Source organism: Pristiophorus japonicus, chromosome 14 (genome assembly GCF_044704955.1).
Source record: "Pristiophorus japonicus isolate sPriJap1 chromosome 14, sPriJap1.hap1, whole genome shotgun sequence".
Lineage (NCBI taxonomy): Eukaryota > Metazoa > Chordata > Chondrichthyes > Pristiophoridae > Pristiophorus > Pristiophorus japonicus.
The window spans coordinates 115,022,103-115,047,456 of NC_091990.1; the positions used below are offsets into that span (position 1 = coordinate 115,022,103).

At 46.4% G+C, this 25,354-nt stretch overlaps 1 protein-coding gene across 1 annotated transcript in view; it reads right to left on the reverse strand.

Annotated features, from left to right (window-relative positions):
- Positions 1-25,354, reverse strand: part of LOC139279471 (metallophosphoesterase MPPED2) — a 221,330-nt gene that overhangs the window by 150,219 nt on the left and 45,757 nt on the right. Inside the window, exon 3 of the mRNA XM_070898601.1 lies at positions 5,555-5,780. Coding sequence (XP_070754702.1) covers positions 5,555-5,780 — 226 coding nt within the window. The remainder of the gene's footprint in view (positions 1-5,554; positions 5,781-25,354) is intronic.

Genomic DNA, 25,354 nt, shown 5'->3' on the forward strand with positions numbered 1-25,354 from the left:
GAAAGCATGGGCCTTACATTAAACATCCATAAGACAAAGGTCCTCCACCAACCTGATCTCGCCACACAGCACTGCCCCCCAGTCATCAAAATCCACGGCGCAGCCCTGGACAACGTGGACCACTTTCCATACCTCGGGAGCCTACTATCAGCAAGGGCAGACATCAACGACGAGGTTCAACACCACCTCCGAGTGCGCCAGCGCAGCCTTCAGCCGCCTGAGGAAAAGAGTGTTCGAAGATCAGGCCCTCAAATCTGGCACCAAGCTCATGGTCTATAGGGCTGTAGTGATACCCGCCCTCCTGTATGGCTCAGAGACGTGGACCATATACAGTAGACACCTCAAATTGCTGGAGAAATACCACCAGCGTTGTCTCCGCAAGATACTGCAAATCCCCTGGGAGGACAGAAGCACCAACTATAGTGTCCTCGATCAGGCCAACATCCCCAGCATCGAAGCACTGACCACACTCGACCAGCTCCGTTGGGTGGGCCACATTGTTCGCATGCCTGACACAAGACTCCCAAAGCAAGCGCTCTACTTGGAACTCTTACACGGCAAGCGAGCCCCAGGTGGGCAGAGGAAAAATTTCAAGGACACCCTCAAGCCTCCTTAATAAAACGCAACATCTCCACCGACATCTGGGAGTCCCTGGCCAAAGACCGCCCTAAGTGGAGGAAGAGCATCCGGGAGGGTGCTGAGCACTTCGAGTCGCATCGCCGAGAGCATGTAGAAAACAAGCGCATGCAGCGGAAGGAGCATGCGGCAAACCAGACTCCCCACCCACCCTTTCCTTCAGCGACTGTCTGTCCCACCTGTGACAGAGTCTGTAATTCCAATACAGTATTGGACTGTATAGTCACCTGAAAACTCACTTTCAGAGTGGAAGCAAGTCTTCCTCAATTTCGAGGGACAGCCTATGATGATGATATGGGTTCAAGTCCCATTCTAGGGACTGGAGCACAAACATCTAAGCTGACACTCCAGTGCAGTGCTGAAGGAATGCTGTATTGTTGGAGGTGCCGTCTTTCAGATGAGATGTTAAACCGAGGCCCCGCCTGCTCTCTCAGGTGGACGTAAGCGATCCCATGGCACTATTTTGAAGAAGAGCAGGGGAGTTATCTCCGGTGTCCTGGGCCAATATTTATCCTTCAATCAAAATCACTAAAACAGATTATCTGCTCATTATCACATTGCTGTTCGTGGGAGTTTGTTGTGCGCAAATTGGCTGCTGTGTTTCCTATATTACAACAGTACTTCATTGTCTGTAAAGCACTTTGGGACGTCCTGAGGCCGTACAAGGCGCTTTTGAAATGCAAGTCTTTCTTTCTTTCCTTGTTATAAGCAACCTTTTTTGTCTGCTAACCCAGTCCATGTATCCAGACTCCAGTGCAATTTATTGAAGTCCCAGTGAAGTTTACAACAGTGCAGCACAACTCTTTGATATTACGCCGTTGGACAGAGACACAGCAGGGGAACCCAGCACCATCCTGTGTCCTTTTACAAGCCAATGCTCCAGTCCAAGTATATAACCTGTTGGTATCCGTTCCAATAAATTTAATAGTCTAAAGTCCCTGGTTTCTAAGGAACTTCATTATTTCTCGATTACAAATTCCATTATTCCAGCTTACTTTACCCACATTTGAAGTAACATTAAATTATTGCTCACACAATTAGTGGGCAAACACTGAACTGGTTTACATCGCATTCCTCTCCTATTTTAGCAAAGGCAAATGGCAGACGAAGGCTTGGCGTACGAACGCATTAAGTGTTTGTAAACTAATATTGCAAACCAGAATCTCGAGGCTACGAGGGTTGATAAGACCTACCATTCTTGCTCTTGATCCTTGGCTTTATACAGAGAGGTACAGAGTACTATTACAACAACAACTTGTATTTATGTAGCACCTTTAACGTAGTGAAGCATCCCAAGGTGCTTCACAGGAGTATTATGAGATAATAAGGAGAAATTAGTGCAAAAGCATGGTCAAAAAAGTAGGTTTTAAGGAGAGTCTTGAAGGAGGAAAGAGAGGTAGAGAGGCAGAGAGGTTTAGGCAGGGAGTTCCAGAGCTTGGGGCCCAGGTAACAGAAGGCACGGCCATCAATGGTTGAGCGATTATAATCAGGGATGCTCAAGAGGGCAGAATTAGAGGAGCGCAGACATCTCGGGGGGCTGGAGGAGATTACAGAGATAGGGAGGGGCGAGGCCATAGAGGGATTTGAAAACAAGGATGAGAATTTTCAAATCGAGGCGTAGCTTAACCGGGAGCCAATGTAGGTCAGCAAACACAGGGGTGATGGGTGAGCAGGACTTGGTGCAAGTTAGGACATGGGCAGCTGAGTTTTGTCTGATCTCAAGTTTACTTACGGTAGAATGTGGGAAGCCAGCCAGGAGTGCGTTGAAATAGTCAAGTCTAGAGGTAACAAAGGCATGGATGAAGGTGTCAGCAGCGGATGAACTGAGGCAGGGGCGGAGATGTGCGATGTTACGGAGGTGGATTGATAAAGATGAGAGATTCCACAATAGCAGATACAAGTGCTGCCAAGAACTGCCATCATATATTTCCAAGTACAGTGAGTGTGCTCAATTAATGGGGCCCAAACCTCGGACTCCACCATTTAAACTCAGGTAGTTAGGTGCTTGACCATGCATGTTATCATTACACACTAGATTTTCACTTTAGGTGTCAGCTGTGGCTCAATGGGTAGCACTCTCAATTTCAGTTCAGAAGATTGTGGGTTCAAGCCCCACTCCAGAGATTTGAGCCCATAATCCTAGCCGACACTTCCAGTGCGGTGCTGAGGGAGTGCTGTTCTGATGGAGGTGCCGTCTTTCGGATGAGACATTAAACCAAGTCTGCCCTCTCAGGTGGCTGTAAAAGGTCCCACGGCCACTATTTCAAAGAGCAAGTGATTTCTCCCTTCTTTATCCCTCAACCAACATCACCCAAAATACAGATTATCTGATCATTATCACATTGCTGTTTGTGGGAGCTTGCAGCGTGAAATTTGGCTGCCGCGTTTCCTACACTACAAAAGTGACTACACTTCAAACAGTAATTCATTGACTGTAAAGTGCTTTGCGACATCCTGAGGATGTGAAAGGTGCTTTATAAATGCAAATTATTACAGGGCTTGACAGGGTAGATGCAGGGAGGCTGTTTCCCCTGGCTTAGAACCAGGGATCACAGTCTCAGAATAAAGGGTCGGCCATTTAGGACCAAGATGAGGAGAAATTTCTTCAATGAGAGGCTGGTGAATATTTGGAATTCTCTTCTCCAGAGTGCTGTGGATGATCAAGTTATTATTTAAATGGAGAAAAATTGCCAAGTGCTGCAGTACAGCGGGACCTGGGGGTACTTGTGCATGAAACACAAAAGGTTAGTATGCAGGTACAGCAAGTGATCAGAAAGGCCAATGGAATCTTGGCCTTTATTGCAAAGGGGATGTAGTATAAAAGCAGGGAAGTCTTGCTACAGTTATACAGGGTATTGGTGAGGTCACGTCTAGAATATTGCGTGCAGTTTTGGTTTCCATATTTAAGAAAGGATATACTTGCTTTGGAGGCAGTTCAGAGAAGGTTCACTAGGTTGATTTCGGAGATGAGGGGGTTGACTTATGAGGAAAGGTTGAGTAGGTTGGGCTTCTACTCATTGGAATTCAGAAGAATGAGAGGTGATCTTATAGAAACGTATAAGATTATGAGGGGTCTTGACAAGGTGGATGCAGAGAGAATGTTTCCACTGATGGGGGAGACTAGAACTAAGGGGCATAATCTTAGAATAAGGGGCCGTCTATTTAAAACTGAGACGAGGAGGAATTTCTTCTTTCAGAGGCTTGTAAATCTGTGGAATTCGCTGCCTCAGAGAGCTGTGGAAGGTGGGACATTGAATAAATTTAAGATAGAGATAGACAGTGTCTTAACCGATAAGGGAACAATGGGTTATGGGGAGTGGGCAGAGAAGTGGAGCTGAGTCCATGATCAGATCAGCCATGATCGTATTAAATGGTGGAACGGGCTCGAGGGGCTGTATGGCCTACTTCTGCTTCTATTTCTTATGTTCTTATCAGTCGTTGAGCATATTCAAGACAGAAATCCATAGATTTTTGGATATTAAGGGAAACAAGGCATTATGGGGATCGGGCGGGAAGGTGGAGTTGAAGTAGAAAATCAGCCATGATCTTATTGAATGGCGGAGCAGGCTCGACGGGCCGAAAAGCCTGCTCCTAATTCTTATGTTCTTATGTACTAAGTCTTTCTTACTTTATTGTATAAATTATTGGCACTGTTTGTTAATAAAAACTTTGTTTGTGATACACTCAACGATTCAAGCAACTCGAATTTTGCTTTTGGGCTCGGACGAAATTTGAACGTCCAAAACCACAATGCAACGGAAACCTCGAATGATTAGGTTGGTCCCATCAGGGATGTGGTTTATGTCAGAATCGCATTGACAGCCAAAGTATGGACAGCTCACCTCCCCAGAAAGCACTGACTCGATAGTCCAGCGAGAGCACCTGGCCCAATCAACAGGACCTCGACTGTAATGTATGCACCTGTAAATATGCACAGGTTTGTAGAGCTGTTGGTCCACAGGTACACTCGCGGCCTTCTGCGAGAAGTGGGCATCGGAGGGACTGGAGTGCATTATCACCCCTGGCAACCAAATTTTAATTTGACCATTTATTGCTTAAAAAGTTTTAATTTGCTGGTTCTAGTGCCGCTTTAATAAGGGGCCACTTGATTTAAAGTTTCTACCAAAACAGTTGTAGAGTTGTTGGTGGGCAACCAGTGCGGAAGGGAGCGGGCAGGTCGGTGGGCCTCCTCGTAGGGAGGAGGTGGCCATTAACAGGTCCAGGCAGAGGGCGGTCGAGGGGGTCATTCAGCCCGACTGCCTGCCTCTCTTCGGCGGTTACGTTCACGCCAGGGTGTTCCTGGAGATGGAGCACGCAGTGTCCACCGGTACGCTCGCAGTCTTCCACAAGAGGCTCTGGAGTGCATCATCACCCCCAGCAACCAAATTTTAATTTGATTTAAGTTACCTTTAAAGTTTTATTTGGAAATTTGTGGGTTCCAGAGCCCTTACTAAAAGAGGCACTTGATTGAATGTTACTTTAAAATAGTTGTAGAGCTGTTGAGTTGGGAGTGGCCAGTCACGTGATGTTCACAAGACTCAATAAAACCCCAGACAGTTGGGTTCGGTGCGATCCACGACGAGGCAGGCGATTGTGAGCCTGGTCGATGAACTGTAATGTGTAGTGTGATTGTTAAACCTTTTGCTAATAAACCAACTAGTGCTTAATAGCAATGTATTGCTATGAATTCTTAAGCAAAGAACCCATGCAGCAAATACATTACATCGATGAAACAATCCTGATCGGGCCGGGGAAGCCAATTGGAATACGGTGCAGCCGACAAAACTTCCCAAACAGCTCCTCGCCGCGACACATACACGTTTGATGCACAGTTATTGAAGAATCATTGAGGAATCAAATCTTTCCGGTCGTTCAATGGGACCTATCATAGCCAGTTGAAAATCAAGTTGAAACTTACCACGGTGTGCCGTATATCTGAAAGCCTTTCACCGTCACCTCTGAGTCTTGCACGTAAATACAATTGGTCAGGAGTGACTGGACATTGTCAAAGTCCTCGGGCTTGAGCTTGGAGACAGATGGGAAGCGGTAGTAGTCCTGCTTCACCAGCTCAGCAATGAAGTCCTTATCAAACGTCAGTTCATGGTTTCCAGCGATGACTATTTTATATTCATAGGGAAGGCTTCCTGTAATTACAAATTAAGCACTTAATTACAACCTTCTTCCCTTGTTGAACATGCTCAAGGAGTGCGTACAGGGCAAGAGGAGAAATGCTTCAAAAATGTACAGCCTGCCAGAACCCGGCACAATAACAACAAAGGTTACTTCAGGCACAATTAATCTCACTTCATTATTCAACAAACAGTGCTGTGCCCCATTCCCCCAGATTTGCACAGAACTGAATTTAAATGCTATTAAATAGGCAGCTTCATTATCAGGGACTCTTTTGAAAGATCACACAGTTACAAAGAATCCTGATGAACTTAAGCTTGCCTTTTGTGTTGTTTCTAGCTTTAATTTTTTATGATTAACTAGCGAGTGCTGCTGATGTCATTGCAAGTGCTTGCTGATGTAATTGCGCATGCTGATGATGTCGGTGTATATGCGGATGATGTAATTGCACGTGCTGATGATGTAATTGCACGTGATGATGATGTCATTGCGAATGCTGATTATGTCATTGCAAGTGCTGATGATGTCATTAAAGAACTGGCGGGATGAGTTAAGAAGACTGGCATTCGGAGGGCACAGAATTAACAATCGTCTGAAATGGCACCATAACCCGATTCGGCGCATACTAGCAGCCATGACTCAGTGGGTCGCACCCTGATCTCTGAGTCAGTAAGTTATGGGTTCAAGCTCCACTCCAGAGACTTGAGCATAAAATCCAAGTTGACGCTCCAGAGCTGAGCTGAGGGAGTGCTGTACTGTCGGAGGTGCCGCCTTCCAGATGAGAACGAGGCTCCGTTTGCCCTCTCAGGTGGCAGTAAGAAATTCCACGGTACTATTAAAAAGAAGAGCACAGGAGTTCTCCCTTGTGTCTTGGGGCTAATATTTATCCCTTAACCAATAAAACAGATGATCTGGTCATTATCACAATATTGCTCGTGGGAGCTTGCTATGCAAAATTTGTTGCCGCATTTCCTACATTACAACAGTGACTACACTTGAAACGTACTTCATTGGCTGCAAAGCGCTTTGGGATATCCTAATCTTGTGAAAGGTGCTATATAAATGCAATCTTTCTTTTATTTCCAGTGATGTTAACTCAATTTGCCTTGTATTGTTCCAGTGATGTCATCTGTGACCACTGTTCCAACAAACACATTTTGTTTTAAATCAAAACAGGAAGATTGAAGGAAACAGGCAGACATTATAGTTAATGATCAGGGCGGTAGGTGTACTTGAAATGTTTTTTATACGAACAAGTTAACGAAATGGGTTCATGCCTGTATTAAAATAATGCCCAAAGGAATTAAACATTTGTACAATAACTGGACCTCAGGACCAAGCGCAAATTGCCTCAATTCCGAAACCTGGCAGTCGCCCCGTGCAAGCAGAGTCATGCCTCAATTCCAGTTTCTGCCCTATAATTCTTCAAAGGCGGCATGTTGTTAATATAAATCACTCTTTAAAAATAACTGGAGTCCCCTGTTTCAAGAAGTGTCAAATATTCTATCACTGTTTATTTTGAAGGGAGAGTAAGGAGGAAAAAAACAGCCCCAATCTATCTAGTTACTAAAAATCTTTCTGTTGGGTGCCTAACTTCCCGCCCACAAGCCCCTTGACAGAAAGGTGTGACAAAAAAAATGGTGGCAGCTCCCATTCAATTTCGTCATGTCAACCGTCACAGCGCACTGCAGGGTCTGGCCACTAGGTGGCTCTGCGCAGTGAGTTTCTGAAGCTTCCATTCCCCATCTTGCATATATATTTTTTTTAAAAACAATGATCAATTGGCCGAGGGCAATTAAACTGGCTTGGTAAAATTGCTCGAAGCAGAGAGATCTGGCGACCTAAATCTTGGAAAGCAGCTGAAATCAGCCACGTTACTCAACTTGTGCGATGCAGCTTGAGCAGAAACAGAAAAACACGACTCGCACTGCAGTGATCCTGGGTGACTTCGTATTAGCCTCGTTTCAGTTTGGTTTCTAGGAGACCAGCGCCCAAGTGGCAGCTCCTGGTTTTTTTACGTTACTGAATCCATCACCCGTAAATTAGGTTGATGATTAGGTTAATCACCAGAATTTTTAAACTGAGAAAAATTGCCGTGTTGGGATTGTGATCTCGCATTCTCTGGGTTATTAGTCCACGTCTCTGAATTACTCGTCCAGTAACATAACCACAACACTACCGTACTCAATTAAAGATCAATCTCCTGGACACTGCTGTGAGCAACAAGTAGGGGCTGGAGGGGGAGGGAGGAGGAAAATCATGGGGGCCTTATTAAAAAAAGGTACGATTTTTTTCTCATCTTATTTGAACACGATTATTTATTAGTTATAAGAACATGAGTAATAGGAACAGGAGTATGCTATATGGCCCCTCGAGACTGCTCCGCCTTTCAATGTGATCATGGCAAATTTTCTACCTCAACTCCACCTTCCCGCCCTCATGCAATCATAGGAATTTACAGAACTGAAGGAGGCCATTTCGGCCCATCGTGTCCATGTCAGCTGACAAAGAGCTATCCAGCCTAATCCCACTTTCCAGCTCGTGGTTCATAGCCCTGTAGGTTACGGCACTTCAAGTGCACATCCAGGTACCTTTTAAATGTGGTGAGGGTTTCTGCCTCCAACACCCTTTCAGGCAGTGAGTTCCAGATCCCCACCACCCTCTGGGTGAACAAATTTCCCCTCAAATCCCCTCTAAACGTCCTACCAATTACTTAAAAACCTATGCTCCATATTGGTTCCCTTAGTATCCAAAAATCTAGTGATCTCAGCCTTGAATATCTTCAACGACTGAGCCTCCACAGCCCTCTGGGGTAGAGAATGGTAAAGATTCACCACTCGCTGGATGAAGAAACTCCTCCTCATCTCAGTCCTAAATGGCCGACTCCTTAACCTGAGACTATGCCACCTGGTTGTAAACTCTCCAGCCAGGGGAAACAACCACTTAGCATCTACCCTGTCAAACTCTCGAAGAATTTTAAAAGTTTCAATTAAATTGACTCTCATTCTTCGAAACTCCAGACAGTATAGATCAAATCTACTCAATCCCTTCTCATAGGACAACCCTCTCTCATCCCACGGATCAGTCTAGTGAGCCTTCATTACACTGCCTCTAAGGCAAGTAAAAGAAGGAAAGACTTGGATTTAGGAAATAGATATCTGATTTTGACCTGGCTCACCATCAATTTAGCGTGAGCATCTCAGAAGGCTTGCATTTATATAGCGCCTTTCATGACCACTGGACATCCCAAAACGCTTTACAGCCTATGAAGTACTTTTGGAGTGTAGTCACTGCTGTAATGTGGGAAATGTGGCAAATGCACAGCAAGCTCCCACAAACAGCAAAGTGATATTGACCAGATGTTTTGTTGATTGAGCGATAAATATTGGCCAGGACACCAGGGAGAACTCCTCTGCTCTTCTTTGAAAAATGCCAAGGGATCTTTCACATCCACCCGAGAGAACAGGCGGGGCCTCGGTTTAACGTCGCATCCGAAAGACGGCACCTCCGACAGTGTAGCATTCCCTCAGCACTGCACTGGGAGTGTCAGCCTAGAGTGATGTGCTCAAGTTCCTGGTATGGGACTTGAACCCACAACCTTCTGACTCAGAGGCTACCAGTTGAGCCAGGAGACCAAAATCGTGCACAGTATAAAAAAAGTCTTGAGATGGGAATAAGAAACATAAGAAACATAAGAATTAGGAACAGGAGTAGGCCATCGAGCCCCTCGAGCCTGCCCCGCCATTCAATAAGATCATGGCTGATCTGGTCGTGGACTCAGCTCCACTTACCCGCCCTCTCCCCGTAACCCTTAATTCCCTTATTGGTTAAAAATCTATCTATCTTTGACTTGAAAACATTCAATGAGCTTCCTTGGGCAGAGAATTCCACAGATTCACAACCCTCTGGGAGAAGAAATTTTTTCTCAACTCGGTTTTAAATTGGCTCCTCCGTATTTTGAGGCTGTGCCCCCTAGTTCTAGTCTCCTCCACCAATGGAAACAATCTCTCTGCCTCTATCTTGTCTATCCCTTTCATGATTTTAAATGTCTCTATAAGATCACCCCTCATCCTTCTGAACTCCAAGGAGTAAAGACCCAGTCTACTCAATCTATCATCATAAGGTAACCCCCTCATTTCTGGAATCAGCCTAGTGAATCGTCTCTGTACCCCTTCCAAAGCTAGTATATCCTTCCTTAAGTAAGGTGACCAAAACTGCACGCAGTACTCCAGGTGCGGCCTTACCAATACCTTATACAGTTTCAGCAAGACCTCCCTGCTTTTGTACTCCATCCCTCTCGCAATGAAGGCCAATATTCCATTTGCCTTCCTGATTACCTGCTGCACCTGCAAACTAACCTTTTGGGATTCATGCACAAGGACATGTTGTAATTTCTCCCCATTCAAATAATATTCCCTTTTACTATAAAGGCTGCTTGACTGGGCGTGGAGGTTGGAGGCAGGAGGTCATGTGATGAAAGCTTCAGGAATACGTCCAACCAGAATTGGCAACCCAAACTCATCCTTTTTTGTTAATGGGTGGGGAGACCTGTGCTGGGCGAGCTTTGCACCGACTGAGACTCCAACGTCAAGCCCCAGGAAGCTTGGTATCCCTCCAAGTCTGCACCTTGAGGGAGTTCTCGAGACGTGGGTGGGTTTTGGTCACAGAGGCCCGAGGATAAATCTTCCACCGAGGATAAATCTTCCCGAGCTGCCAGTGTGTAATTTTGCACTAGCGGACATCAAGACATTCAAAGTTCTTCAGCCCCAGTGGAACTCGTTGTAACTACAAGAAAGGCTTAAAGATTTACAAATCCCAGCACTCTCAAAGACACCGTGGAGAACTAAAGAGGGATCAGAGCTGTGGATATCTCTTTAAGGAAAGGTCGGGGGACGTGGGGGAGGGGTGGAGGAAATAGTGATGGAGCGGGGGCGGGGGCAGGGGGACACAAGACTAGCATTAGCAGTGTTACCTAATTTGTGGGGTCTAATGTTTTTCAAAAGTCCTCATTAGATGTACAAGAATCGACATGAAGGATAGAAAGAAAAGAACTTGCATTTATATAGCGCCTTTCACAACCTCAGGATGTCCCAAAGCGCTTTACAGCCAATGAAATACATTTTGGAGTGTAGTCACTGTTGTAATGTAGGAAACGCAGCAGCCAATTTGCGCACAGCAAGCTCCCACAAATAGCAATGTGATAATGACCAGATCATTAATTGCGTTCGGAGAATGATCAACGACCTGAAACGTTAACTCTGTTTCCCATCTACACAGATGCTGCCTGACCTATTGAGTATTTCCAGGATGTTCTGTTCTTAGGTGATGTTGGTTAAGGATTAAATATTGTCCAGGACACCGGGGGTAACTCCCCTGCTCTTCATTGAAATAATGCCGTGGGATCTTTTATGTCCACCTGAGAGGGCAGATGGAGCCTCCGTTTAATGTCTCTTCCGAAAGACGGCACCTCTGACAGTGCAGCGTTCCCTCAGCACTGCACTGGAGTGCCAGCCTGAATTATATGATCAAGTCTCGAGAGTGGGACTTGAACCCCACAGCCTTCTGACTCAGAGGTACTTGGGTGGGCACTGAGGGACAGCTGGGCACTTTCCCACTGCAAAGAGTCAACACCTTCAGCAAAGGAGAGGAAATTTTAAAAAACTGTACATCTTAGTTGGGAAGAGGTCAAGGACGAGACTTAACGATGAGCGTTAGTCCTCTGCCCCCTTATTCCACTTGGAACCAAATTAGAAATGGATGGTGGGAAAATGTTACATACGAAGATACGAACAATGACGGACAGGTAAAGACCCTGTGGTCCATCGAGCCTGTCCCACACAATTGCGATACTGTGTATCACAACATATACACTCTCCACCCCACCCGAAACCATGTGATCTCCTAGGAGAGGCAAAAAAAACCCAGATACACTGCGTTATCTTCATAATAGGCCTGTTCCTTGTAGTCACTTGGAGATTGTGTAGTGATTACAGTCAATAGTAATTAGTGACACAGGAGAAGGAAGGAAGAAGGTGTTGTTTATATAACCTTTGATCTGGTACTCAGGACAACAACCAGCATGCTTATAGGCGCATACTGCACCTGTGTTTGTGGAAATATGTGAGAAAGGGCCTTTCAGTAGAATAGGCCTTTTGGACTCAAAGTTGTTCTTGTCTAACTGCCCCTGTACACCTACGTCAGGAGACGGTGAGTCTACTGTGGTTGTCTAATGTTTACGGGATCACAGCACAGCAACCGTGCGGGAGTTGTGAGCAGGCTGCTGGGCATGGGGGAGCATTGAAATCAAGTTCCCAGAACATGATGAGTGATTTAATCTTTTCAAGGCCGATGTAAAGCGTAGTGGTGTAATGTTCTCGGAGCAGAACTGGGCACGCACAAGTGTTCTCATGAGGCCGTTCGAGATCGATCACCTCGAAGCCTTGTAGACAGGTTGCATCTCGCTCTTATTTTACTGAGCTTTAAGTCTAATCGTTGTACTTTAACTCTTTACTTCATGCACCATAGCTGCTTATATAACCGCAATTAAACATATGGGTGAAAAATCCGGTTGGATAGCGCCACGCCCCGCGATGGGTGCGAAAGGGTTAGCACCAGCGAGCATCGGCAGTAGCGCCGCTCGGCAACTTCAGCGTGCCGATACCGGCGCCGCTGAGGAGTATCGACCGGGAGCGTAGCGTCGGTGTGCAACGCCCCCGGGATCGACACAGAAGCAAACTTTGGTTTGATCGCCGCCCTTTAGCGCCCCACGGTGACCTTGCCGGAGAAAGCCTGGCGTGCAGAGCTGTCCTGGGGCGCTAAGGGAAAGCAAAACTGCATCAGGTAAGCGTGATTGATTTTTGGAATTTTTTGTTGCGATTTAACTTTATGTGGGGTGAGTCATGTATAGTGAATGATTTTTTGTGAATTTTGTTCTGATGTTTTGTTGTTGTAAGGAGGCTAACCTTAGGATGCTACGAAGCCAGCTCTTTAGTTCGGGATATTCAGTTGCTCACCCAGCCTAGCGCCCTAACATAAGTGTGGAACGCCTCCCGTAACGCTCTGCTCCACTCTCAGGGTACAAAAACTGAATTTTGCTAGGCCCAGCGCTAAAAATCTTCCATCGCTAAATTTAGCGCCAGGGTGATATTAGTGCTTTCGGAGCCCTCCAACTGAATTTCTAGCCAATAATACTTTTTGTACAAGGTTTCCTCTAGCCTTTTGAGCACCAAAGATAGAATCTCATGCAGATTACTCACAAAAAGCATCCCAAGGTAAAGTGTGGGCAAAATGGATGGTGGGCAAAATGGATGGTGAACCAAAGGATGTCCCAAAGCACGACACCGTCAGTAAATGACCTTTGAACTATGGTAACGTCAGCCAATACAATTGCCAATTTGTGCACAGATCCCACAAACAGCCATAGTGGTGATGTTGACACTTTAAGAAGTAGATATTTGATTTTGACCTGGCTCACCATTAATTTAGCGTGAGCATCTCAGAAGACTTGCATTTATATAGCACCTTTCATAACCACCGGATGTCTCAAAGCGCTTTACAGCCAATGAAGTACATTTGTAATGTGGGAAACGCAGCAGCCAATTTGTGCACAGCAAGCTCCCACATTGACCAGATAATCTGTTTTTATGTTGGTTGAGGGATAAATATTGGCCAGGACATCGGGGATAACTCATCTGCTCTTCTTTGAAATAGTGCCATGAGATCTATTACATCCACTTGCGAGAGCAGACGGGGCCTCATTTTAACGTCTCATCCGAAAGACAGCACCTCCAACAATGCGGCACTCCCTCAGCACTGCACTGGGAGTGTCAGTCTAAATTGATGTGCTCAAGTCCCTGGAGTGGGATTTGAACCCACAACCTTCTGACTCAGAGGTGAGAGTGTTACCCACTGAGCCACAGCTGAAACGAGCAGCTTAAGCCAAGGGCATTAATATCAATTCTTGACAAACTGAACACGATACACGATAGGTACAACAAACAATGCAAGAAACACATCAACAAGTTTTGGGGCACAGAATGGAAGCACATTCAGGCGCAGTCTTTGGGCACCGATATTGGTGCACATATTGGCCTGGAATTTGCAGTCAGCACCGAGACATAGGTGTTCATCATTGGCCTTGAAGTAAGCTTCCCACAAAGATCACGTGATCGCTGTGGCGAGAAGTTCGGCTTTTCCGACGTGCAATTGAGATCAGTGTAAGTTTAGTGGGAATTCTACAGTGTGAGCTGCTGTAACATCAACAAGCTGTCTGAGCAGCCAATCACATTACAGAATTCTGACAGACATAGAAACATAGAAATTTACAGCGCAGAAGGAGGCCATTTCGGCCCATCGTGTCCGTGCCGGCCGACAAAGAACCGCACGGGCCTCGTTCAGCAGTCCTGAAGGTTACATATAAACCTATGAACAATGAACAATGGCGGAAAGGCAAAGAGCACCAAGCCCAACCAGTCCGATCCACACAACTGCGATACCCCTTACACTCCAATCTAACCGGAGCCATGTGACCTCCTGGGAGAGACAAAAATGAGATAAAAAACGAGGCTAATTGGGGAAATAAAATCTGGGAAAATTCCTCTCCGGCCCATCCAGACGATCGAACCTAGTCCAGGAAATCACCCTGGCTATATTCGATTCCCTGAAGTACTTACCATCCAACAAGAGGTTATCCAGTCTAATCCCAATTACCAGCTCAAGGTCCGTAACCCTGCAGGTTACTGTACTTCAAGTTCCCATCCAAGCACCTTTTAAATGTGGTGAGGGTTTCTGCATCCACCACCCTTCCAGGCAGTGAGCTCCAGACCCTCACAACCCTCTGTGTGAAGAAGCCCCCCCCTCAAATCCCCTCTGAAACTTCCACCAACCACCTTAAAACTATGCCCCCTCGTAATTGACCCCTCCACCAAGGGAAATAGGCCCTTGCTACCCACTATATCCAGGCCCCAGACAGGGAACGAGGAATTGAGAAGCTTTTATTCTGACTTTTTAAAAATGTTACAGAGCCAAAAAAAGATCAGGGCTCTCACATGGAGACAAGGTAAACCTGAAATATCACAAACAAATAATCACAATAATTTTTATGTTTCTTAAAAATTGTAATTTTCATCATTATGGAGAAATTTGACTATACACAAAATTAAAATTCGTTTTTCAGGGCCATGATGTCTGTTTAGCAGTCAATATGCTGTTTAGAAGAGATTTGAAGGGAAATGTCTTCACCCAGAGGGTGGTGGGGGTCTGGAACTCACTGCCTGAAAGGGTGGTAGAGGCAGAAACCCTCACCACATTTAAAAATACTTGGATGTGCACTTGAAATGCCGTAACCTACAGGGCTATGGACCAAGAGCTGGAAAGTGGGATTAGGCTGGATAGCTCTTTGTTGGCCGAAGTGGACACGATGGGCCGAAATGGCCTCCTCCCGTGCCGTAAATTTCTAGGATTCTATGAAATCCCCAGTTATTACCACAGAAAAGCCTACGTTTTTTTTTATTCGTTATGGGGATGTGGGCGTCGCTGGCAAGACCAACATTTATTGACGATTCCTTATTGCCCTCGAGATGGTGAGCCGCCTTCTTGACAACTGCGTGTCTCGCTCGGCCACTTCAGAGGGCAGTTAAGAGTCAACCACATTGCTGAGGGCCTGGAGTCACATATAGACCAGACTGGGTGAGGACGGCAGATTTCCTTCCCTGAAGGACATTAGTGACCCAGATGGGTTTTTACAGCAATCTGGTAGTTTCATGGTCACCATACTAGCTTTTTAATGCCAGGTTTATTTAATTAACTGAATTTAAATTCAGTGGTGGGATTTGAACTCACATCTCCAGATTGTTAGACCAGGCCTACTGGATGACCAGTCCAGTAACATAACCACTATGTTACCGTACCCCGCGGTAATTGGTGTAATTCATCCGAGCCTTTGGCGGTTAAGTGCTGCTGATTATATCGCCATTGATCAGCACCAGCAGTTAACAAAGGTTGCAGTAACGGCTGCAGTCCAGTGTTCAGAATTCGCTCACCCGGTGCAGAGTCTCAGCCACTGGCAGCACACAGCAGACAATTGCAGGTGCGCTTCCCTTCTTCAGGTTGATTCCTGAGATGAGGGGGTTGACTTATGAAGAAAGGTTGAGCAGGTTGGGCCTATACTCATTGGAATTTAGAAGAATGAGAGGTGACCTTCTTGAAACATATAAGGTACTGAGGGGTTTCGACAAGGTGGAAGCAGAGAGGATGTTCCCCTTCATGGGGGAATCTAGAACTAGGGAGTATAGTTTCAGAATAAGGGGTCGCCCATTTAGAACTGAGATGAGGAGGAATTTTTTCTCTCAGAGGATCGTGAATCTGTGGAATTCTCTGCCCCAGAGAGCTGTGGAGGCTGGGTCATTGAATATATTTACGGTGGAGATAGACAGATTTTTGAGTGGTAAGGGAATGAAGGGTTATGGGGAGCGGGCAGGGAAGTGGAGTTGAGGCCCATGATCAGATCAGCCATGATCGTATTGAATGGCGGTGCAGGCTCAAGGGGCCAAATGGCCGACTCCTGCTCCTATTTATTATGTTTTTATGTTCCCACAACGTTCTCTCCCCACGATCGGCAGGGAAATGCCAGCGATGTTCTGACATGCACTCCCGCGGGGTATGGCACGTGCCAGGGGAGGTCAACACATTCAGAAAAGCGGCCCTTAAATGTGCGGAGCAGAGCGCCCGAGAGCATCCATGCCTCATTTCCGCCAACGAGAGCATTGCGCTGTCATTCTGAAAGCGGTTATTGTTTTAAAAAAAATAATCTAATTACTGAAAATTCAAACCAAACTTCCTTACAACTGCCTTTCATCTGAAGTCTTGGCTCGGTCACAAGCGCAGCTACCAAGAAACGGTTTAATTACTTACAAGGTAGCAAAGGGCAACCCTTCTACTGAAATTATGCAACCCACAGTGAAGCAATATTAAGTTTGAACCCCTGCCAATGAAAACATTTCTACTGATAGCATCATCCTTTACAGACAGGAGCACTCAGACATCAGAGGGGAACTCCGGGTAATACTAGGCTGCATTCAGGACAGTCGGAGTCCAGTCCTGTGGTAGTGACCGAGACCGAGATTAGAAAGCTTACATCGGCGTATTCAACCCAGAGCACGGAGAGAGAAATTCCCTTTTGTTTGTAATATCCAGAGACACATGCAGTCAGTACCACAATGACAACAACAACAACTTGTATTTATATAGTGCCTTTAACATAGTAAAATGTTCTAACACGCTTCACAGGGGTATTATGAGACAAAAAATTTGACACCGAGCCACATTAGGAGAAATTAGCGCAAGTGATCAAAAGCTTGGTCAAAGAGTTTGATTTTAAGGAGCATCTTGAAGGAGGAAAGAGAGGTAGAGAGGCAGAGAGGTTTAGGGAGGGAGTTCCAGAGCTTAGGGCCTAGGCAATAGAAAGCACGGCCACCAATGACTGAGCGATTAAAGTCAGGAATGTTCAAGGGGGCAGAATTAGAGGAGCGCAGAAATCTAAGGAGGCTTATGAGGCTGGAGGAGATTACAGAGATAGGAAGGGGCGAGGCCATGGAGGGATTTGTAAACAAGGATGAGAATTTGGAAATCAAGACGTTGTTTAACTGGGAGCCAATGTAGGTCAGCGAGCACAGGGGTGATGGGTGAACGAGACTTTGTGCGAGTTAGGAAACGGGCAGCCGAGTTTTGGATGACCTCAGGTTAACGTAGGTTAGAACGTGGGAGGCCAGCCAGGGGTTTGTTGGAATATTCAAATCGAGAGATAACAAAGGCTTTTATGAGGGTTTCAGCAGCGGACGAGCTAAAGCAAAGGCAGCGACGGGCGATGTTCCGGAGGTGGAAATAGGTGGCCTTAGTTATGCCACGAATATGTGGTCGGAAGCTCATTTCAGGGTCAAATATGACACCAAGGTTGTGAACAGTGAGTTTCAGCCTCAGACAGATATTAGGGAGAGGGATGGAGTCAGTGGCTTCGGAACGGAGTTTGTGGCGGGGACCAAAGACAGTGGCTTCGGTCTCCCCAATATTTAATTGGAAAAAATTTCTGCTCATCCAGAACTGGATGTCGGACAAGCAATCTGACAACTTAGAGACAGTGGAAGGGCCGGGAGAAGTGGCAGTGAGGTAGAGCTGGGTGTCGTCAGCGTAGACGTGGAAACTGACACTGTGTTTTTGGATGATGTCGCCAAGGGACAGAATGTTGGAGTAGCCAATGATAGATCCTTGGGGGACCCCAGAGGACCCAGAGGTAACGAGTGGGTGCGGAAGAGAAGCCATTGCAGGTGATTCTTTGGCTACGATTAGATAGCTAAGAATGGAACCAGGTGAATGCAGTCCCACCCAGCTGGACATCGGTGGAGAGGCATTGGAGAAGGATGGAGTGGTCAACTGTGTCAAAGGCTGCAGACAAGTCAAGAAGGATGAGGACTGGGTAATGTGTAATGAGAAAGGACTAATTAGCAATCTTGTTGTGCGAGGCCTCTTGGGAAGAGTGACCATAATATGGTAGAATTCTTTATTAAGATGGAGAGTGACACAGTTAATTCAGAGACTAGGGTCCTGAACTTAAGGAAAGGTAACTTTGATGGTATGAGGCATGAATTGGCTAGAATAGACTGGCGAATGATATTTAAAGGGTTGACAGTGGATAGGCAATGGCAAACATTTAAAGATCACATGGATGAACTTCATGGATGTACATTCCTGTCTGGAGTAAAAATAAAACAGGGAAGGTGGCTCAACCGTGGCTAACAAGGGAAATTAGGGATAGTGTTAAATCCAAGGAAGAGCCATATAAATTGGCCAGAAAAAGCAGCAAACCTGAGGACTGGGAGAAATTTAGAATTCAGCAGAGGACAAAGAGTTTAATTAGGAGGGGGAAAATAGAGTATGAGAGGAAGCTTGCAGGGAACATAAAAACTGATTGCAAAAGCTTCTATAGATATGTGAAGAGAAAAAGATTAGTGAAGACAAACGTAGGTCCCTTGCAGTCAGAATCAGGTGAATTTATAATGAGGAACAAAGAAATGGCAGACCAATTGAACAAATACTTTAGTTCTGTCTTCACGAAGGAAGACACATATAACCTTCTGAAAATACTAGGGGACCGAGGGTCTAGCGAGAAGGAGGAACTGAAGGAAATCCTTATTAGTCAGGAAATTGTGTTCGGGAAATTGATGGGGTTGAAGGCAGATAAATCCCCAGGGCCTGATAGTCTGCATCCCAGAGTAATTAAGGAAGTGGCCCTAGAAATAGTGGATTGGTGATCATTTTCCAACAGTCTATCGACTCTGGATCAGTTCCTATGGACTTTGGGTAGCTAATGTAACACCACTTTTTAAAAAAGGAGGGAGAGAGAAAACGGGGAATTATAGACCGATTAGCCTAACATCAGTAGTGGGGAAAATGTTGGAATCAATTATTAAAGATGAAATAGCAGCGCATTTGGAAAGCAGTGACAGGATCAGTCCAAATCAGCATGGGTTTACGAAAGGGAAATGATGCTTGGCAAATCTTCTAGAATTTTTTGAGGATGTAACTAGTAGAGTGAAGAAGGGAAAACTAGTGGATGTGGTGCATTTGGACTTCCAAAAGGCTTTTGACAAGGTCCCACACAAGAGATTAATGTGCAAAATTAAAGCACATGGTATTGGGGATAATGTATTGACTTGAATAGAGAACTGGTTGGCAGACAGGAAACAGAGACTCGGGATAAACGGGTCCTTCTCAGAGTGGCAGGCAGTGACTAGTGGGGTGCCGCAGGGCTCAGTGCTGGGACCCCAGCTATTTACAATGTACATCAATGATTTAGATGAAGGAATTGAGTGTAATATCTCCAAGTTTGCAGATGATACTAAACTGGGTGGCGGTGTGAGCTGCGAGGAGGATGCTCAGCTTTGAAATTTTCAATTAACCACCCCAGCCTCAACAGCATTTTGGGAGAGAGAGTTCCAGATTCCCACTATCGTTCATGTGAATAAGTGTTTCCTGACATCACTCCTGAACGGCCTGACTCTAATTTTAAGATTATACCCCCTTGTTCTGGACTCTCCCACCAGAGGAAATAGGTATACCCAGTGAGTCCGACTCTCTGCAATATCTCCAGATACAACAACAACTTGAATTTATATAGCGTCTTTAACGTAATAAATCATCCCAAGGCGCTTCACAGGAGCGATTATCAGACCAAATTTCACACCAAGCCACATGAGGAGATATTCTGACGGATGCCCAAATGTTTGGTTTTGGGCACAAAAATCTTGCCATGCTGAGGGAGTGCTGCACTGTCAGAGGCGCCGTCTTTCGGACGAGATGTTAAACCGAGGTCCTGTATTCTCGCTCAGGTGGGCGAAAAAGATCCCACGGCACTATTTTGAAGAAGAGCAGGGGAGTTCTCCCCAGTGTCCTGGTTAATATTTATATCTCAACCAACATCACTAAAAAAAATTATCTGGTCCTTATCACATTGTTGTTTGTGGGAGCTTGCTGTGTGCAAATTGGCTGCCGTGTTTCCCACATTACAACAGTGACTACACTTCAAAACAGTACTTCATTGGCTGCAAAATGCTTTGGGCCGTCCTGAGGTCGGTAAAGGCACTATATAAATGCAAGTATGTCTTTTGGTCAAAACTGTCGGTTTTAAGGTGCGTCTTAAAGGAGAGAAGTGGTAGAGAGGCGGAGAGGATTACTTGATACATTCGTCATGAACACCCATGTCTGCTGGGAGCACTGAATTGCTGAATGGCCTCGAGTGACGACACTTCTAAAGTAATTCACTGGATGTCGCGCACTTTAGAACACCCTGGACACGTGTTGACGCACTATATGGCTGCAACTTCTCTCCTTCCTACTCTGCCTTTGTGCGATTATCCCAGTTAAATGAACATTTCCCAGCAACCCGATTGAGGGCGGCAACCCACTCGGGATGGGACTTCTGTGCCCGGCGCAGAAGTCCTGCCTGGCCACTGAATTGAGCTTACAGCCCTTCAAAGGAAGTGGAGCCCAAACTCGTGCGCTCCACTTCCTTGAGGGGCAGTTCCTGTGGTGCTAACGATGTTGTGCAACGCTACGCCATCGTGTTTAGCACCCCCCCCACCCCCCCGGTCTTCGCTTAAAGGAGAGGGCCGCTGCGCACTCTGCAAGGCGTCCGATGGCCCCCGCTGGCGCCGGGCTGCACGATGGCGGACCACGGAATAATAGCCTAGCCAACCCGGGAGTCGGCAAAAAAACTAACGGGGCGCTGGCGACCTCACCATTAACTTCCGCCCCGCGAGTGGGTGTCAGTCAGCTTCGCGACCCACGGTGCTGGCCCTGACACCCGCTCACGCCGGCCTCGTGAGCCACGGGGAAATTTCCCTTGCGTGGCTGAGGGGTCGCTGCGCACGGCAATGAATGGGGGGGGGGGGGGGGCGCGACACGGGAGGTGGTAGCGTGCCCTCCCCCTCTCCCACCCCCCCTACTCATGTGAAAAGTGTCTTGTGCCCCATTAGCGCCCCCCCACACCACCCCCCCCGCACCGGATCCACTTACAGGCCTCTCAAAAAGGGGTAATTTCACCCTCAAAATGTCTAAACTGCCCTGTCCTCAGCACGAAGTGCAACACATCGACCATCAGAGATAAAGCTTCCATCCATCGGGTTTGCCGCTGCTGTGAGTAGCCACAGATTTGTGCCTTTCGCCTCTCCGGGCTCACTTGGCCAGCACTCTCAAATTCTCTCAAGGTCTTGTTCTGAATTATTAAAAAAGTCCATATAAATGAATCACTAGCCGGAGAAAATGGAAGCGAGGAAGCTTAAACTGAGATACTTTCTGAATTATTGGCCAGGGGAATTCTTAAATCTGGAAACAGCATATTGGCAGGCTCACTAATGCAATATAGAAAAGGTAGAATTGTATTGCTACATGGGGATTTCACAGTAACTTAATATAGTTTGCTGCAATCACACTGTTGTTCAATGAGTGACAAAATGTAGAATTATTTATAACTATTATCAAATTTTTTTAATGTTTGAGCGAGGACATTTTCAGTGGAACCCGTGCAAAATTAAAGCACTTGGGAATGGATTTTCCGGTCCTCTGCGCTCCGTTTTCCCCCCCGGAGTGGCGGTAATGGCGGCGGTGAGCTCTTCTGGCCGGGGAGTCAGCCTCCAGCGCCCTGTGGAGGTTTTCCGGGCCGGTCTCGCAGTGGCGCGGAGCAGCACCGTCCGGAAGAGCTGCACCCGGTGTGCAACGCCCCTGGTTGCGACACCGGCGTGAGTTTTGACGGCCGCCCGACCCGTCCGCCCCGCAGCGCGCACCGCAGGAAATGGGGCGGTCCCACGACACCGACTGCAGAGAGGGATGCAATGGACACCTGAGGTAAGTGATTGTTTTTTCTTTTAATTTTTTTGCGATTTATACGGTGGACTGGGCTATGTATTGGCCATGTTTTTGTCGTTTTTAAAAGTTTTTTTTCTCCCCTAGGCGCCTCTCGGAGCGCTCCCGGCCCAGCTCTTTAGCTCGGGAGTTTCCCATGCTAACTCTGAAGAGAGGTATACAACGCCTCCCTTAGTGCTACGCCCCCTGACGCAGGGCCCAGCTGCCCAATGTTACTGACTGAGGCGCAAACTGTTCCCGGGTGCAAACTTTTCTGCCCCGAAATCATCAAAGCCAAAAATCCAGCCCAATCAAACCCCGCTAATATTCTAAACATCACAGTTATAGGACAGTGCATGGTTCTGCACATTTCTATGTGCTTCAAGGAGAACAATCCTTGCTTCTCTATTAGAAATTCCTGTATTTATATAGCACCTCCCACAAATGTGTTGGAACCAAGAGAGGCCCTGGGTGAGGGTAGTTGACCGCTACAAGGGCGCACTGGGATCTATCCCACCTTTTCCTGGTGGTGGTAAAATATTAACTGGTTCTCCAATGTCCTTTAGGGAAGGGAATCTGCCATCTTTACCCCATCAGGCCTTCATTTGACTCCAATTGGCTATCCGATTGGTTCTATATACCTTCAGGGCTGTAGTGATACCCACCCTCCTGTATGGCTCAAAGACGTGGACCATATACAGTAGACACCTCAAATCACGGAGAAATACCACCAACGATGTCTCCGCAAGATCCTGCAAATCCCCTGGGAGGATAAACGCATCAACGTCAGTGTTCTCGACCAGGCCACAATCCCCAGCATCGAAGCATTGACCCCACTCGACCAGCTCCATTGGGTGGGCCATATCGTTCCGAGCTCTACTCGGATCTCCTGCACGGCAAGTGAGCCCCAGGTGGGCAGAGGAAACGTTTCAAGGACACCTTCAAAGCCTCCTTGATAAAGTGCAACATCCACACCGACACCTGGGAGTCCCTGGCCAAAGACCGCCCTAAGTGGATGAAGAGCATCTGGGAGAGCGCTGAGCACCTCGAGTCTCATCACCGAGAGCATGCAGAAACCAAGCTCAGGCAGCGGAAGGAGCGTGCGGCAAACCAGTCCCACCCACCCTTTCCTTCAACCACTACCTGCCCCACCTGTGACAGAGACTGTCATTCCAGTATTGGACTGTTCAGTCACCTGAGAACTCACTTTTAGAGTGGAAGTAAGTCTACTTCGATTTCGAGGGACTGCCTATGATGTACCTTTTGACGTATCTCAGAATGTCACTCAGTTGTCCTACCACCTACTCGGGGCAACTGAGTGCAATCAATGCAATCTTGCCAGCGTCACCCACATCCCGAGAACAGATAATAAGAGTAGAGAAGCTGGGGTTGTTCTCCTCAGAGCAGAGATGGTTAAGGGGAGATTTGATAAGATGTGTTCAAAATCATGAAGGGTTTTGATAGAGTAAATAAGGAGAAACCGTTTCCAGTGGCAGAAGGGTCGGTAACCAGAGGACACAGATTTAAGGTAGTCGGCAAAGGAACCAGAGACAAGATTTTTTTTTAAACGTAGCAAGTTATTGTGATCTGGAACGCACTGCCTGAAATGTTGATGGAAGCAGATTCAATAGTAACTTTCGAAAAGGAAATGGATAAATACTTAAAGGGGAAAATTTTGCAATGCTCTGGGCAACAGACAGGGGAGAGTTGGAAGCTCTTTCACAGAACCAGCACAATGGGCCAAATGGCCTCCGTTTGTGCTGTATTTTACTATGATTCTATGATCAAAGAGATGCTATGGTCGTCTTGCTCACTGAAGAGATGTTCTTGTCCGTCGATGCTAAAATGACTCAGATATTGACCATACGAGCGATTGCTGTCTAAGGGTTAGGTGAGATTGATCCTCCATAGACAGGTCCATTCCTTCCAACCGCTGTTGAGGTGGCCCGATAATCACGTGACTACTGACGTGGGTGTAAACCTTAAAGGCCCTGCAATGTGTTGAAGAACCCCACACAATTACAAGTGAGACCACCATGGACTTCATCATTTGCCTTGAGATTATTACTTAATGTTGCCTCTTACTGTGAAAATAATTCTCAGTTCTTGTCAATAATAGCATAGTGACTACAATTCAAAAGTACTTCATTGGCTGTAAAGTGTGTAGTCACTGTTGAAGTATATGAGACACAGCAGCCAATTTGCACACAGCAAGCTCCCAGAAACAGCAACGCGATAATGACCAGATAATCTATTTTTGTTATGTTGATTGAGGGATAAATATTGGCCAGGACACCGGGGATAACTCCCCAGCTCTTCTTCAAAATAGTGCCCTGGGATATTTTACACCCACCCAAGGGAGCAGACGGGACATCGGTTTAATGTCTCATCTGAAAGACGGCACCTTTGACTGTGCAGCTCTCCCTCAGCACTGCAGTGGGGGTGTTAATCTAGATTTACATGCTTTAGGCTCGTGGAGTGGGACTTGAACCCACAAACTTCTGACTCAGAGGCGAGAGTACTACCCATTGAGCCAAATCTGACACTTATTGAATTTGAAATTTGGGATTATGAACAAACAACCAATAGTTGCTAGTCCGTTACCATAACAACTACATGACCATACCCTATTGTGGCAATGGGTCAATCGACCTCACTCCTTTTGCTGAGCAAGTCAGCTTTAGTACCCACGAACGGGGTCCTCTTTGGAATCATCAGATCAAAGCCAGTTCCAAAAGGAATGAAGCTCATTGTTGAGGGGACTGTCCTGTGTAATCTGCAGGCATTTAAAGCTAGCCTTGGCCCAACTGGTCTGACCAAGATCATCACTGAACCCAGCTTGGCTGCCGTACTTGAACAGTCAGATAAAAATGCAACATCAAAAGATACTAATGAATAATTAAAATGAAAAAATAATTTAAAAGGCCTTTTTAATTTGCCTTTATCTCAGGAGGCCTAGAGTACAAAGGGGCGGAAGTTATGTTGCAGTTATATAACTCTCTGGTTATATCCCATTTAGAGCATTCCATTCTAGGCCCCGCACCTCAGAAAGGAGATATTGACGGAGCAGGAGCAGCCCAGATTCACCTAAATGATACCGGGGCTAAAAGGGTTAAATTATGAGGTCAGGTTACAGACTGGGCTTGTATTTCCTGGAGTGTAGAAGATTAAGGGGTGAGCTAACCGAACAACAGTA